Source organism: Haemaphysalis longicornis, unplaced genomic scaffold, assembly GCF_048455015.1.
Source record: "Haemaphysalis longicornis isolate Haplotype H1 unplaced genomic scaffold, Haemaphysalis longicornis Haplotype H1 scaffold_12, whole genome shotgun sequence".
NCBI classification, from domain to species: Eukaryota; Metazoa; Arthropoda; class Arachnida; order Ixodida; family Ixodidae; genus Haemaphysalis; species Haemaphysalis longicornis.
Genome location: NW_027526225.1, coordinates 63,210,109 through 63,224,267, shown reverse-complemented (window position 1 = coordinate 63,224,267; position 14,159 = coordinate 63,210,109). Strand labels below are relative to the sequence as shown.

Below are 14,159 nucleotides of genomic sequence, written 5' to 3'. Positions count from 1 at the left end.
CAGACTCACAGGCTGCACTCATAAGCTTTACGAGTAACAATGGAACAGTGATTAGCAGGTTACTCTTCTTGCTCAGTATGTTACTTGGCTTGGCAGATACCACTCTAAAAAATCCACAACTGCACAAACGGCAGTACCACCGCCAAAAATCTCCATAAAGCTTTTCTCCAGAAACTACGAATTTACTAATTTGGGAACATCTTATCCAGCAGTGCAGCATTCTGCCCAGAACTATCGGTCTAATTCGGTAACAGAAGGTTCACCGTTTTTGACGAGAGCAGTACTTCTATTGGAAACCCAAGCTATTGGTAGTTCTATTGAAAACTCAAGCAGTAGTTCTATTGGGAATCCCGTTGGCTACTGCAGATAACACCACCTTCTCAAGGCAACCATAATAAATTTGCTAGGAATTCCTGCCAGAGGAAGTGTTTCAGACAAAACGGGTCAGACTATCACCCTGTCATAGTGGCATAGAATTCATTCCTACATTGGCCGAGTCACCTGATCAAGTTCCGCGGCAATGCACCCTCAATAGTAGCCAAGGCCCTAAGCATTTTCCATTCGTTGTTTCCATATTGCCAATAAGAGGCCGACCCACCCCCTGCACACCAGACTCCAGGTGTCATAACTCAATTTGAGGCCTTTCCCTGTAGGGTGCTAAAATTCCCTGTAACAAGGAAGACCTTTTCAGGCATGTAAATCGACACTTTTTTTTTTCGGACACCAGAAATTTGGACTTGCTGGATATTCCAGACTTTTCCGAGGAACCTCTACTTGTCCCATATCAGTAATGTATACGAACGGATATTTCTGACAAAATAAAGCCAAAAGTTCCATTTTCTGGACAAAATTTACCTCGACAGAGCCTCGGTGCAACTTCAGGACAACGCCTATTTGAATCCTAAGCCACCTGGCTAGCTTCGGATTAGACGGGGATTGGCTTGACTCCCGCAGGGGTAACAAACTTTGATCTTAGAAGGCCATAATTTCGCATGTAGCCTGCAGCAGAAGCAATCTCGAGAGCCATAAACGGGGCATACGTGGCCAGGTTTTTTTTAAACACCACTTCTTTTAGGCACCAGGTGACGTGACTTATAAGCAACATCATCATCAGGTTTGCCCTGAACCGTTTAAATGAAATAAAGTTTGTTTTTGCGACTCGCAGACTTTTCTGACTGCTCTTTTTTATTGGGACTATTTTTCATTCCCCTCCAGGTCCAAAAAATCGGTCGGCTACTGTACATATATATTCGCTTCCAAAACCACCTTTTTCTTCCGCATTGTCGTGTTTTTTTTTTGTTGTTTTTGTTGTTGTTTTTGTTTTGAGGCACTGGATGAAAATAGAGGAATCATTCCTTCTGGAAGTATTTTTGCGTTCCAGCCCCCCTGACTCGGTCCCAATGCAGACACAAAGGCAGAATAAAAGCAGCTATACTCACGGCAACCAAAGTTGATGGCCCCTATCTGTTCCAGGTACTCGTGGATCCTCCCTATGCAGTTCACATCCCCGCAGTTCTTGAGCCCCTGCCTGGCTTGAGTCTTGTTTAAGTAGCGCGGCCTCTGGTTCTCCCAGGCTTCAACTATGGAGTTCCTGATCCTCAAGTACCTGGAAGGTTAGAAAAGATTGATTGATTGATTGATTGGTTGGTTGGTTGGTTGGTTGGTTGATTGATTGATTGATTGATTGATTGATTGATTGATTGATTGATTGATTGATTGATCACAGGGTTTAACGCGCCAACGCAACGCAGGCGATGAGGCACGCCGGAGTGGAGGGCTCCGGATTAATTTTGACCACCTGGGGATCTTTAACGTGCGCTGAAATCTCGTACACACGGGCGTTGTTGCTTTTCGCCTCCATCAGAAAAGCGGCTGCCGCGGCCGGAAATCGAACCCGCGACCTCGTGCTCAGCAGCACAACGCCTTAGCCACTGAGCCACCGCGGCGGGTAAGGTGAGAAAAGGGCAATCGATGCTCAAGAAGAGTGCACACAACATTAGTGGCAGAGTCGAGTGACGTCAGCTCTCAAGTCCCCAAACCCACTACTGCACACGGTTCATTTTTTACGCTTTGATAGGCAATCAAATCCTGCATTGCACTACACCTCAAAAACAAACCTTGCTTTTTAATTTTATTGATGATCATGTCTCCGGAGGTCACTACTCAACTTTGCCGACACGCAGTCACTTACTGGACGTTTTAACCGAGACATCACTTCTCTGACAGGCTTTTCATTCCTTTGGTCACACTTTTTTGTTGTTCTTTCTAGTGCTTCCACTTGTGATTTTTGTATTGAATGCATTGCCACATTTCATACGGTGATAGTTAGGCCGGGTTGAGATTGTTGTCACAATGACATCATTTGACGTCTACGCCAACCAAACTGCGTAAAACGCCATTTTTTTTGCGTCCATAGGGCACAATATGGCTGTTACATCGGTAGTCTGAACATAGCCTTAGTCGACCTTTCCACAACACCGCTCGCACCGACACCGACACCTTTGTGGCTTCTACTGTAACATAAAGTTCAATTCGTACCCACGTTTTGTGCATCACTAACACAAATTCTTCGTTCATTTATGTCCATGCCCTTTCATTTATTTGGACCACTATTCATTTCTGAGGAGGATTAGAAAAGGAGCTTTCAGAGCATTGACTGCCAGGTAGAAATGTTTCATCACGCAATACCCACAGCAATTTCCTGAAAAAAGCCTTGTCACCACAGTCTGTTCTGATGATTGATGATTTCGAGTTTAATGGCGTAAGGACGACAAACGCAAAGGGCACCAAGACAATCGTGGCATCGCGGTCTGTTCTCCCATGACAGCATCCCAGGCTACAGACAGTGCACTTAAAAAGATACTGAAAGGACAGGACAACGCAGGTTACAACACTGGACAAAGGCCAAAGACTTCCTCTTCTGTAACATGCCAGTATGGACTGGCAAATCATGTGATGTTTACAGGATACAGTGAAGAGAGTTATCGAAGTCAAGAACTTAGCGTTGATGTTCTCATTTGGTTCCACCAATTTATTGTAAAGTTCTAAAAGAACGCCCACCTAAGTTTCCAAGATATCAAGTGAACAATACGGGATGGGTGACCTTTCGGGAGACTGCATCAACACATGAACAAGTGATTCATATTTATTTTGTTCACTCATCTGTGCTAAAGCCATCGACTTTAGGGGGTGGGAGATTTTTGGGGGCTTTTAATAAACTGAATATTTCACCCCTAAAGGGGGGTGGACGATGTTTCAGGGGAGGGCTTGCTTGGAACTTATGTATTGTTACTAGAAAACTGAACTTACACTTCAGTTTCTCTCGCTCCATTTTTACTTGCTGACACAGTGATATCGGCTATGGGGACATACTGGAAAGTTGACAAGGTGGCGTTGAACAGATAGAAGGCGCTACTAGCCTCTATAAATTGTTCGTGAAGGAACAAGGAGTAAGGATTAACCAGAAAATGGGTGGACATGCCAATTCCGAAGGCTAAGATGGCATCAAACCATACTACAAAGCAGTGTGAAATCGTACAGGTTGTTCATGAGGCTGACGCAAATGGCCTGCGACGGTCTGTTTTTCTCGAGCTTTACATGTAAACTAAAGCCCCAGGTCTTCCCTCAATGGTGAAATAAAATGTCACAATGAATTACACAATGCAGCCCAAGCACGCGTTTGAAAAATTGACAACACGGTTTCTTTGAAGTGGCCATGCAGACAAAATACAGTTTGTTGTATTTGAAAGATTTCATGTTTTGTTGTGTCCCCAGCGCTTGTCCGAAAGCAAACAATGCTTTATTCGCTGAGAAATTAATCAGTTTAAGTTAAAATGTTGATTCTCCCGCCAAATTGTGCGTTTTCCTGGCGTCTGCAATAACATCACAAGAGCAGGTCTGCAAGCTAAACCTTGTGTTGCGGAGCCTTGTTTACCGTTAGACAACCTGGAAGGCGCCACCAATCCGCGCCAGGACGTTTTCTGCCTTTGCTCTGTTTTTGACCGCATTTGCACTTGGATTGTTTTGGTTAAGGTAGAAAATAATCGTTTCGTGAAACACTGTGTTCGCTCCACAAATGGTCACGTAAGACATTGTTGCTAATGCCAATCGGCCAGTGCTGTCTGAGGCAACCCCAAAGCGCCGCAGTGCTGTGCAGCTAAAACAAGCATAGTGCGCACAGTACCGACAGCAGTACACATTGGTACTTCTCGGTTTACGTGTACTTTCACAACTTCCACATCCCACCATACTCACTGCCATAAAAAGAATGTGGCCTAAATGTAAGCAACAAATAGCTTGTTCAGCAAGCTTATATATAAGCTCTGCCTAATTTGCGTTTGCTTTGCTGGCCTCAGCCAATCGCACAGCTGGGCCGATATGACATCATAGGTTCCGTAGCGGGAAATGAGCTAGTGAGTCGCATGGCCATTCCCTTTTTGCCTAATTGTACGGCTTATTCGAGCGAAGTGTGCAAAAGCGGGGCGATTTTTCGGATGAACCAAACTTGCGCTTCATCTGCAAGGCCCCTTTAAACAAGCTGTGTCAATCACGACATGCTAGTGCTATCGGCAAAACAGGGGACATTTTCCACTGACCAGCTTTCTGCCTTAACAGTAAGAACTAAATCGCACCTTTCGGAAGTCTTGGAAGAACTTCCCGAGAAGAACTCGGAGTGAACCGCTTTCTCCTCATCCGTGATTTTTGTCTTGTCCAGCACAACCTCTTCAGTGGGAGGTTCAAATGTCAACGACGCGGCACTGTCGCTTTCCCCGACCGCTTCCGACGGCGGTTTGTCCGGACTCGTGTCGTTTTCGGTGTCCTCAGCGGACGAGTCCGTCACCAACTTTGGCGTCGAGAGAACTTCCACAAGCCCTTCACTTCTCCTCACAGGAGAGCCAAGAGGCGAGAAAACGGCGTCGTCACTGCCGTCGCAGTCGATGTCTATGTCATCCTCCTCATCAGCCGACTTGTCGATGCTGACAATCTCGCTCTCCGGAAACTTGCTCTTCAGGGTCTCGATGGCCTCGGCCTCTTTGAGCACGATCACGTTATCATTGCTGCGTGTGCCTGCTTGAGGTTTCACCTTGGCGTATGACGGCTGCTTCTTGGGGGACCTGGCCGGTCCTCCCTTGGATGTGGAAGATGCTGCGGGACTGTCGGCGGATTGTCCGGAGGCCTTGGAGCGCTGGGCCTGAAACGTAAAACCGGCGCAATTGCAGCAGGTGCCGCTTGAAGAGCATAGGCCACTCTGGAATCACCTAATATAACTCTTAGACATTTGACCCAATATCGTCAAATCGTCCTTTTCTGCCTTGCCTGAGCACACTACAGTGATGAGTAAACAAAACAATCGTCATCTGAATGGCTTACAAGCTTTTCCCTAATTATCAAATTTAGAAGTGTTTTTTTTTTGTTACTTAGTTCAATTGCAATAAAGCAACAACACAAGCCATGCAACGGCAGCTACTAAAGGCCATTTAGGTTATACAATTACGCCGAATCGTCAAAACAAATCAGCGCAGGTATAAGTGCATTTTCAAAATTCAGAACGGTTTCCAGACCCTGAAGGGCAATGCTGTTCTCCATAGCTTAATATTTCGCTTAAAACCTGGATTTCTCATGAACTCGGCTAACCAAAGTAAGATTTACATCTGCTGTAGAACAATTACGTCACTGCAGTGACACCTGCCAGCAAGTCATTACAGCAATAAAGAAAAAAAAGGGGGCAAATATAAACATTACACTTTCCTGTATGTGGTAATACAAACAACACAAGATTCCCAATTGTGCAAGGCAACACGGTGATGCCAAACATCAGGCATGCAGAGGTAACTGGTGCAAAACTGGTGCAAATCTGGTGCAAAACTGCATTGCAGGGCTTACATTTTTCTTCAAGAGGTAGTGGGCATGTGTCTTGACTTGAATGGTACTCTTGGTCTTGATCAAGGCGGCTATTTTGCTCCACTTATTTCCGTGCTGCTCCTGTTGCAAAGGGTAACAAAAAAAAACAAGCTTGCAGAGGCTAAAAGGACCTCCTGATTTTGGGCAGGCCATAAGCACCTTGTACGATGTTAATAACAAGTTACGCAAAAGGAGCTTTGAAGTTACCGGAAAAGAAATGACTAAGAAAAATATATCGATAGATATAGAGGGAAAGTGACAGAAAGAGGAAAGGCCAAAGCATTAAGGAAAAAAAAAAAAAACTTGCCCCAAAATGATACCAACAAAGAAAGATTTTTTCTGAGGGAAATGGACTTCTAAAAAAATGCACACAGAGGCTGCTGAGACGTGCTCATGCGCATAAAAAATGGTAGTCAAGACCAAACAGCGGCAACAAAATTAGAAATCTGTCTTGGGCTTCCATGAGAAGCCTCAAGAAAAGGGCACTGCTATGCTTAAAGGAGCCATGAAGACAAAATCCAAGTTTGGTTTATTGGAAAGGCTGCTTTGTTCTGATAAAAATGATACCGATTTCATCGCAAACTTCCAAAAAATAACGGAGATATTAAAGAAAACGTGTGAAGCTGTGGCGTCTCGCTAGCCCGTTTCCAGCAACTTTTCTATGACGTCACAGAATCTTGTTTGGGTGATTGACGGCGGCCGAACTAATCAACCGCCAGGACACATGAGTAGACGATTGTAGTGGGGCGCTAGTTCCATTTGATTGAATCATTCGAATGCTAAAGTGCACCCAACCTACTGAAAATTATGTTTTTAGTGCTGGCCCATATGACGTCACTCGCGCTGATAACACGTCACTGTGGCGCGAAGTTTGAAAGTTCTTAAGTATTTCTTGCGTTTTTATCTGTTAAAAAAAGTCTTTCGAGGCCGTAATGGAGCTGAGTGAGGTACTGAAGCCGAACTCTTTAAAGTTAAACAAAGTTGTATTTTCTCTTCATGGACCCTTTAAGCCAGCCCAAAACTTAAAGGGACACTGAAGTGATATGTAAACATTGCGGGATTACTAGCGCAAATTGTAGTCCGGAGTCCCCAGGCCATGTTTCGACCACTCTAGGCGCGTTTACGCGATTTTATTTAGTAGAAAAACTAATTCGAAAATGCTGTCCTCCTCTCTTTGCGCTCGCCCATTTTCTGTGGCGTTTTCGTGTGACGTCAGGAGGGGAGGAGCTGGCAATTGGCTGGCTGCGCTACTGCACGGCTCCCCGGCCTTCAGACAGAGTCAGTCGGCCCAGTGCCCAGCGTTTCGTCCGCCGGCCGCCGGCGGGTCGTCGCAATCAAGGAGGTTAAAAAAAATTGCTTGGTCGCAATTCGTTCGCTTAGTTGAAACGAAGCCAGGACACGTTTGTGAATGGAAGAATGTGCCTTTCTTTACTTGGTTTGTTTGTACACTGTATCTAGCTCCAAGTCAAGGTCGCTTCACACAGGCGCTGCACAAGCGCACATGCGACGCTTCGCTGACTGGTACGCCAGTAGGAAAATATAAGGCCTCTTGAAGGCGGGAGAAGAGTCAGCGAAGTCAATATAGGTACTAAATAAATAAAATCAACTGATATTTTTACCGTACAGCGTAAAACTAGGGCGCGGGAAGCACTTTTTTGCGCTGGGCGAACAAGAACAGCGGTCAGCAGCACGACTACGCATCTGCGAACGCTTTTCCGTCTACGAAATGCAATTGCTAGACGTGAGCTACTGTGGAAACTCGGGCGACGCTTACTGCACGAGCGCAGTACAACAAATAGTCACCTAAGCTGCTTGAAATGCCAAAACTAAATAAAAGTGTAAACCGGTTGTGCAATATATACCCTATATTAGGAAGACCTGCGGAACCGGCTTCGTGGCCGAGTGGGCTGAGGCGTCATGTAGTTCACCGCAAATGTTTTGCAAGTCACGAGTTCGAATCCCCGCGGGTACGTGTTTTTTTTTTTTTTTTTTTTGTAAGTTAACTTTTTTGTTTTCCGCCGATGTTTTCTATATTGAGTTCACCTTTTTTTGGGCCGCAACGTTCATGTCTACACGAACTAGTTCACAAAACACGCGCAGGCTGGCACTGGCGCGCTAGCGAGTTCTCGTTGGCGTGCTGTTGCCATAAGCACCGACTGCTTGCAGGCAGTGGGCACAGGCCAGAATGAACAGACCCTTGGCCTGGTGCGAACACGCTTTTTACGATACAGGCATGAGGGAGGCAAGCTCCAAATATGGGGGAAAAGCGCATGACATTTGGGCGTCTGCGGGTACGCGGAGGGCGTTCATGCACTGCGTAGGTCTCGGCTAGTGAATGCTACGACTACAAGCCGTCCTGGGAGGCTTATCTTGTGCATTTTACAGCCGCCAACATGGCAGAAGCGCAGTACGATGATTACTGAGGTATTGAGAATGCCCATCCAACAACGCCATTGGTTATGTTTTACAGAACCGAAACCGAAACCGAAACTTGTTTGATTGCTAACCTTGGGCATCGTCCAATCACGGCGCCCCTCCTCTCAACGTCACAGCCTTAGTTGGTGCGGCCGCCGCAAAGCGCGCATGGTAGTTTTTCTTCTTTCGCGCTTTGTAAAATAATTACCGATTTGTCAACCGGATAAACGATGAAAAGTGTGCTAATTTGAGCCAGTCTACGCAGTGCAAGCAAAAACGGGAGCTTGACAAATTCACTTCAGTGTCCCTTTAAAGGGGTACTGACACAAAATTTTGAAGGCGAGATAACTTCGGAAATAGATTGGTGTGGACACATATACATCATCTGCAAAATATCAGCGGCTAATACAGCCTAGAACATATTTAAAATCAATTTTAAAGTGTGAGAAATGCAACCGAGCAGCCAGCAGAGGACCACGCGCAATCGACATCTCGTGGGTATTTTGTAAATAAACAACATCCACACACGTCACGAGTTTGTGCATGCTGCTTCCGCACTGCCGGCGCTTTTCGCTGGCTCGCCCGGCTCGCCGCTCCAATCGGAGGGCCGGAGGGCGGAGCTTCTGCTCTTGAGAACGAACGACCCGATCGTTGGCGGCAGCGGCGCCGTGAATTCGTCAGCTCATCGGGCAGCTTGCCGCGACCAAAGTTCTACAGCGATTCCAGGCACACTGTTTCTATTACTTTTGATTTACATTGGACGCGAAAATGCTCCGGAGACACGAAAAGCCCACTGAGCGAGCCGCACGGTCGCTGTGCAGGCGGCGGCCACGGCCGCGGAGTGGCCCAGGCCGGCGCCGGTAGCTCGAGTGATAGCTTGTTACAGCTGTACGAAATTGCACCCAAGTCCCAACCACGGCAGTTTATATGAGAAAGGAGTTAATGATGCGATGGCGGTTTGCATTAAAAATTGCCATCTGCACCGCTTACGAAAGTGGCAATCGAATATCCGCCGCAGTGCTAAGCCGAACACATCTGTAGGCGGACCTGTAGGCAGACCGCCCGGCTGCTCCCAGCGCGCGTCATTCTCTAGCCGCGGCAGCATTTGCACTCGCAGCGCCTGCGTCATGTCCACGGTCACTTTTTAATTACGCGGCTCACGAGATCAGTACGTGCGGGCATTGGCAGAAACTGCCGGCGACACAGATTCGACAGGGCTACGGCAGCTTTGCTCTGTGATATCCCTCCGACGGTCACGTGGTCAGCTTTGTTCACACAAAATCCATCATTTCGCGGCACCAGCTGAAACCGAAACTGCGACTGGCCGCATTGAAAATGCCTCTAATTAAACAACGGTTGCACGCTGAAGCAAATGAAATTTCTACAGGTGATAAGTAGGTCACTAGCTACTTATCGCAACAAAAAAACAAGATGCAAAATTTTTGTGTCAGTGCCCCTTTAAGTCTGCAGCGAAAAACTGCACAACAAAAAAGCCTGCCACTTCATATGGTGCCCAACTTCCAAAACCTCCAAGGAAAGCAAGTATGTAACCCTCACCATGCATTGCAGCAGGAGGGCTTCCTCCCCGGCCGTCCACTTCTTCCTCTGCGTCCCAGAGCCACTGGTCCCCGGAGAGCCAGCTGAAGACTGCCTCTCAGACCTGAGGTGAAAATATCAAGGCATCAATAGCACTTGTCCATGCTACAGGTACATCTAGGTACCTTTGAACTGAATGTCATTGAACACAAATGCCACCACGGAGCTGCAACACGATGTTTTTTAAAAGCACACAGCTGGAATGCCATTTGAGCGAAAAGAACACCACTAACGGCCATTGTGGTTCTCAAAAGGCACTTGAAACTTAAACAATACTCTCATGCGTGGTTCCTGCCTGTTGCGATTACAAAAATGATTACCCATGAGAAGACCTCAACTTCAAAAAGCGATTTTGAAACCATTTTTCACCTCTTAGTTTTTGCAGTCTACGATTGAAAGGTATTGTTGTACTCTTGGCACAGAAGACGGAGTGAAAAAGAACAAAAAAACATTTCAAAGTATGGCTGAATTCTTTACAGTACTCGGGAGTTAGTAAATAAATTCACCTATGCTTATTAATTACATTCAATTTTATCACTCACAGCATAGTTATTTTTGTCCCAGTTTACTATGAAATCAACTTCTTTTGTTGAGCAAAGGCCCGTTCGCACTGGCGTCAAAAGCGAGCGAAAGCGACGGGAATCGGGAACTCTGTCACTTTGTCGCTCGGTGACAAAAATTGGTCCCGAACATTCAACAAAAGCGATCGTCGCGCGACAAAGCGACGGAATTTTCGTCGCTTTCTCTCGCTTTTGCTGCTAGTGTGAACAGGCCTTTATGAGAACAAAACTTTGCACCACAAAACTTCGCAACGTAAGACACCAAAACACAGCAGTAGAAAGAATGGTTTCGTAGATCAGCAGAGCTCCTTGTAGTTCCAATGACATTGGAAATGGCGAAGGCCACTAGACTTCAAAGTCATTTCAAATGCCCGCGTAGTACGAGTATTGCTCCTAGGTACAGTAATCCCTCGTTTTAACGAAACCGCTTTACTCGAAATATCGCTTTATTCGAAATTTCTTCCGGTCCCAACCCAAACGCATGCATTTTAGGCCGCATTACTCGAAGTACACGAGGAGCTTGACCCGCTTAGAGCGAAGTGGCGAGCGGAGGCATGGCCGAGCGGTGGCGACCCAGCGGCGAGTCATGCTTCCAACATGGCGGATCAACGGAAGCCGGTCTTTTCCCGGTGATTTTCTCGAGCCGGTCATGCTCGATTTGTGCCATCCGACTTTAAACAAATGGCCCGAATTCCAGGTAGGGTCATTGAATTTTGTTCCAGACATTGGTCAATGACGAGGACGCGACGCTGCGCAAACACCCAAACTCGAACCGTAGAATTACCAGTGTCGTCGACAACGGGGCGCTGAAAAACTCTTGTTTTGCGAACTTCACAGCTGCACATCTCGGAAAAAATTCCCCACAGATCATGCAAAGCCACTAGTGCAAAACCGGTCAATTTTTATGATTGCGCTGTGAACCCAAAATGAGCAGTTTAATAGTTTTTTGAGCGCAACAAACGCAACCTCAGACACGAGCGATGGCATTTGCGGCGCTTTCCAGCACGAAACTCGCGTAGCGTTCCGTGACGTCCAAACGCCGTCCTGTAAAATGGCCACATCCACTGCCACTTATATGATCGTGACCAGAGCCTCATGTAATGCTTGGTCAAATCGGAACAGGGGATGCTCGTGCCCGGCAAGAACTTGAAACAGCCCAAAGCTAGGTGCCTTTTTTGCACCTGAATAAAGCTTTCTTTCACTGAATACATTGTGTTTTGATTCCTTGCAGTTGTGGTGCAATTAAAGCTTAACTACTTCAGTTTTTTTCGAGTGGTCGCTTATAGCGAAATACCGCTTATAACGAAATTTTTCGCCATCCCACTAACTTCGTTATAATGAGGAATTCATGTATTTGTATAACTAGCTATGCACTATACATTGTGTAAGAGAAGGTAGTACAGTAAAGCCCGCTTATATCGAACACGGATATATCAAATTATTGTCCATATCGAACCCTTGTATAATTCTGATAAAAATTACATGCATTTTAAATTTTTTTATATCAAACGCGATTTTGCTCACAATGGATATATCGAACTGTCCCGCGCCAAATTTTTCACTCTCCTGAGTCCTTAGGCATGCGGCAGGCTTTGCCGCAATACATCGGCGTGCAGCGGTGGCGCGGGTGTCGCTTGCGACTCCCACGCGAGCTCGAGCGCGTCCAAACCGGCAGTGGCAGAGTGGACCAGCTCCACGCATGCATGCCGTTGGTGCCGAAAGCGCCACATTGGGCGCTGCGGGCTGCGGTGTCACTGAACGTCAAGTCCGCGCCACTCGCTGCCCGCACTTGCTCGGTTCGCTGGGTTCGCCGTTATTCGCTTGTATCCATGCTTGTCTCCGCTCCGTTGAAGTCGCCGAGAGCTCTGCACCGCTTCCGAGCACGAGTGAAGCCGTCGCTGCCATGGCCCTGCTACGGCGGTACTGCAGTGCCATTGAGGGCAGCGGTCTTGTGTTTCCAACTGTTTAGATACCGTGGAGCAAGCAGTCACCAGCAACGCACTGCGCTCCAGAAAGCAGGCTACACTCACGCAGTTCTTCCGCCCCAATAAATGATCGTTTTCTTTCCGAGAAAGTGTCGTATCAATAATAGTGAACTGCAGGGTGGTAAGAGCTCAGCGTTAGCCCGTGGCTCCGTCAGCAGGATTGCTCTGATGTAAGTTGTTTTTGTTTTTTCGATATAAGCTGTTTTTTCTATACGCTGTTCGATATAAGCGGGCTTTACTGTAGGTCCGTGCACAGGTTGCATCACAAAGCAAAAGTCAGTTTCTTAAAACCTTCTAAAGTGCCTTACTTGATTTCCACAGCAGCAGTGGCTGACACAACCCCAGCGTCTGCTTCAGACGTGCCCTCTGCAGACGTTGGCTGCAGGGGAAGAAAACATGTTAACAGATGCCTGCAACACCAAGTCACATGCACTAAAACTGCCAGCTCTTTTGCAATTTGTCACCTGGGCTAACTAATTCAGAGGAGGCCAGCAGATCTGCTCTGAACTACTGGACACCAATCATCGCAAGAATAGAGGGAGTATTATCGGTGGAGTTTTGTTTCAAAAGCATGTTTCCACCATGCCGAGTGTTGCTGCTGAAGCTTGTATAGTAAGATAGTCACTGCACAAATTTTTCTGGTTTTATGTACAGACGACACAGTTCGGAGCGCAGGTCTTTTAGTAACACGTCACGACTCCAAAACGGCCAGCATTCCAAAATACCACCCCTTTGCCCCCTTTTGCGCCAAACAACGGCAAAATCACGAACCAACAGAGCAAGACATGAAGGGCAACAGTTGGCGTAACCCCGCAGGCATGTTCCAAAGGCGCAAATATGCGCTTACCATTCGTGACTCCGTCTGCCAAAGGGGCTTGAACGTGTCGTTGAACTCGAGCAAGTCATCGCAGTTGGCATCTCTGAACAGCCTAAGATGAAAAAAAGCACAGAAGGTCATTATAAACGAGGAGTTACGTTTTATTTCGTAACGGCGCGCGTAAAGTGCTGCCTGCATGATTCAAAACAACGGCGCGATTGGTTTACTGTCATGCATGACGTACGATGGAACAGGCATTAAAAAGGGGAAGACTGCATTCAACCCGGAAGCAATCCGCCTTTGGCATGCCTGAGAGAGATGAAAACAATGTTATGTATGCCATAACATCAAGCAAATAAGCATTCGAGCTGGCAATTTTCTTCCGTTTCATCCTTCAGAAAACCAACCGCATGGGGAGCAACGGATATTTGGTTACCTCAGATACCATACTGACGTCCAAGGAAACACTGCGCCTCGAATAAATGAACTACGGCAATCTTTCAGGCGAACTTAGAGGGTTTGTACGTACGTTGTGTCAGCTTGGAAGTCACTTTCGACATCCACCGATTCCCAGAAGCAGACATCGTCGTCAAAGGATGCCATAAAATCGGTTCACTTGAAGCCGCTTTGCGTCACCGCGCAACGTCCAAAGGGTTCCTGTTGAGAATCGCTGAAAGCTCCGTTGTTTACACTGGCATGGCGCGAGAAAGATTTCTCGACTCGATAAATCAAAACAAATCACATGTGCGTTTCAGCAAGTCAACAGCAAAGCGATGGCGCTATGCTTCGGAAATTAAAACGGCGGTGGTACCAGCAGTCGACACAGCGGGGCGCAAGAGCTTGCGGAAATTAGCTCTTCAAATCATAGAGATAATATACTGACTC

The 14,159-nt window shown here is 46.8% G+C and overlaps 1 protein-coding gene across 1 annotated transcript in view; it reads right to left on the bottom strand.

Moving 5' to 3' along the window:
- LOC144162751 (histone H2A deubiquitinase MYSM1-like) overlaps nt 1-14,091 on the bottom strand; it is a 31,365-nt gene extending 17,274 nt beyond the window's left edge. Inside the window, exons 1-7 of the mRNA XM_077693397.1 lie at nt 13,804-14,091; nt 13,305-13,386; nt 12,766-12,836; nt 9,874-9,976; nt 5,884-5,982; nt 4,632-5,191; nt 1,440-1,606 (exon numbers count right to left, since the gene is read on the bottom strand). Coding sequence (XP_077549523.1) covers nt 1,440-1,606; nt 4,632-5,191; nt 5,884-5,982; nt 9,874-9,976; nt 12,766-12,836; nt 13,305-13,386; nt 13,804-13,877 — 1,156 coding nt within the window. The 5' untranslated portion in view covers nt 13,878-14,091. The remainder of the gene's footprint in view (nt 1-1,439; nt 1,607-4,631; nt 5,192-5,883; nt 5,983-9,873; nt 9,977-12,765; nt 12,837-13,304; nt 13,387-13,803) is intronic.
- Between the last annotated feature and the right edge of the window lie 68 nt (nt 14,092-14,159).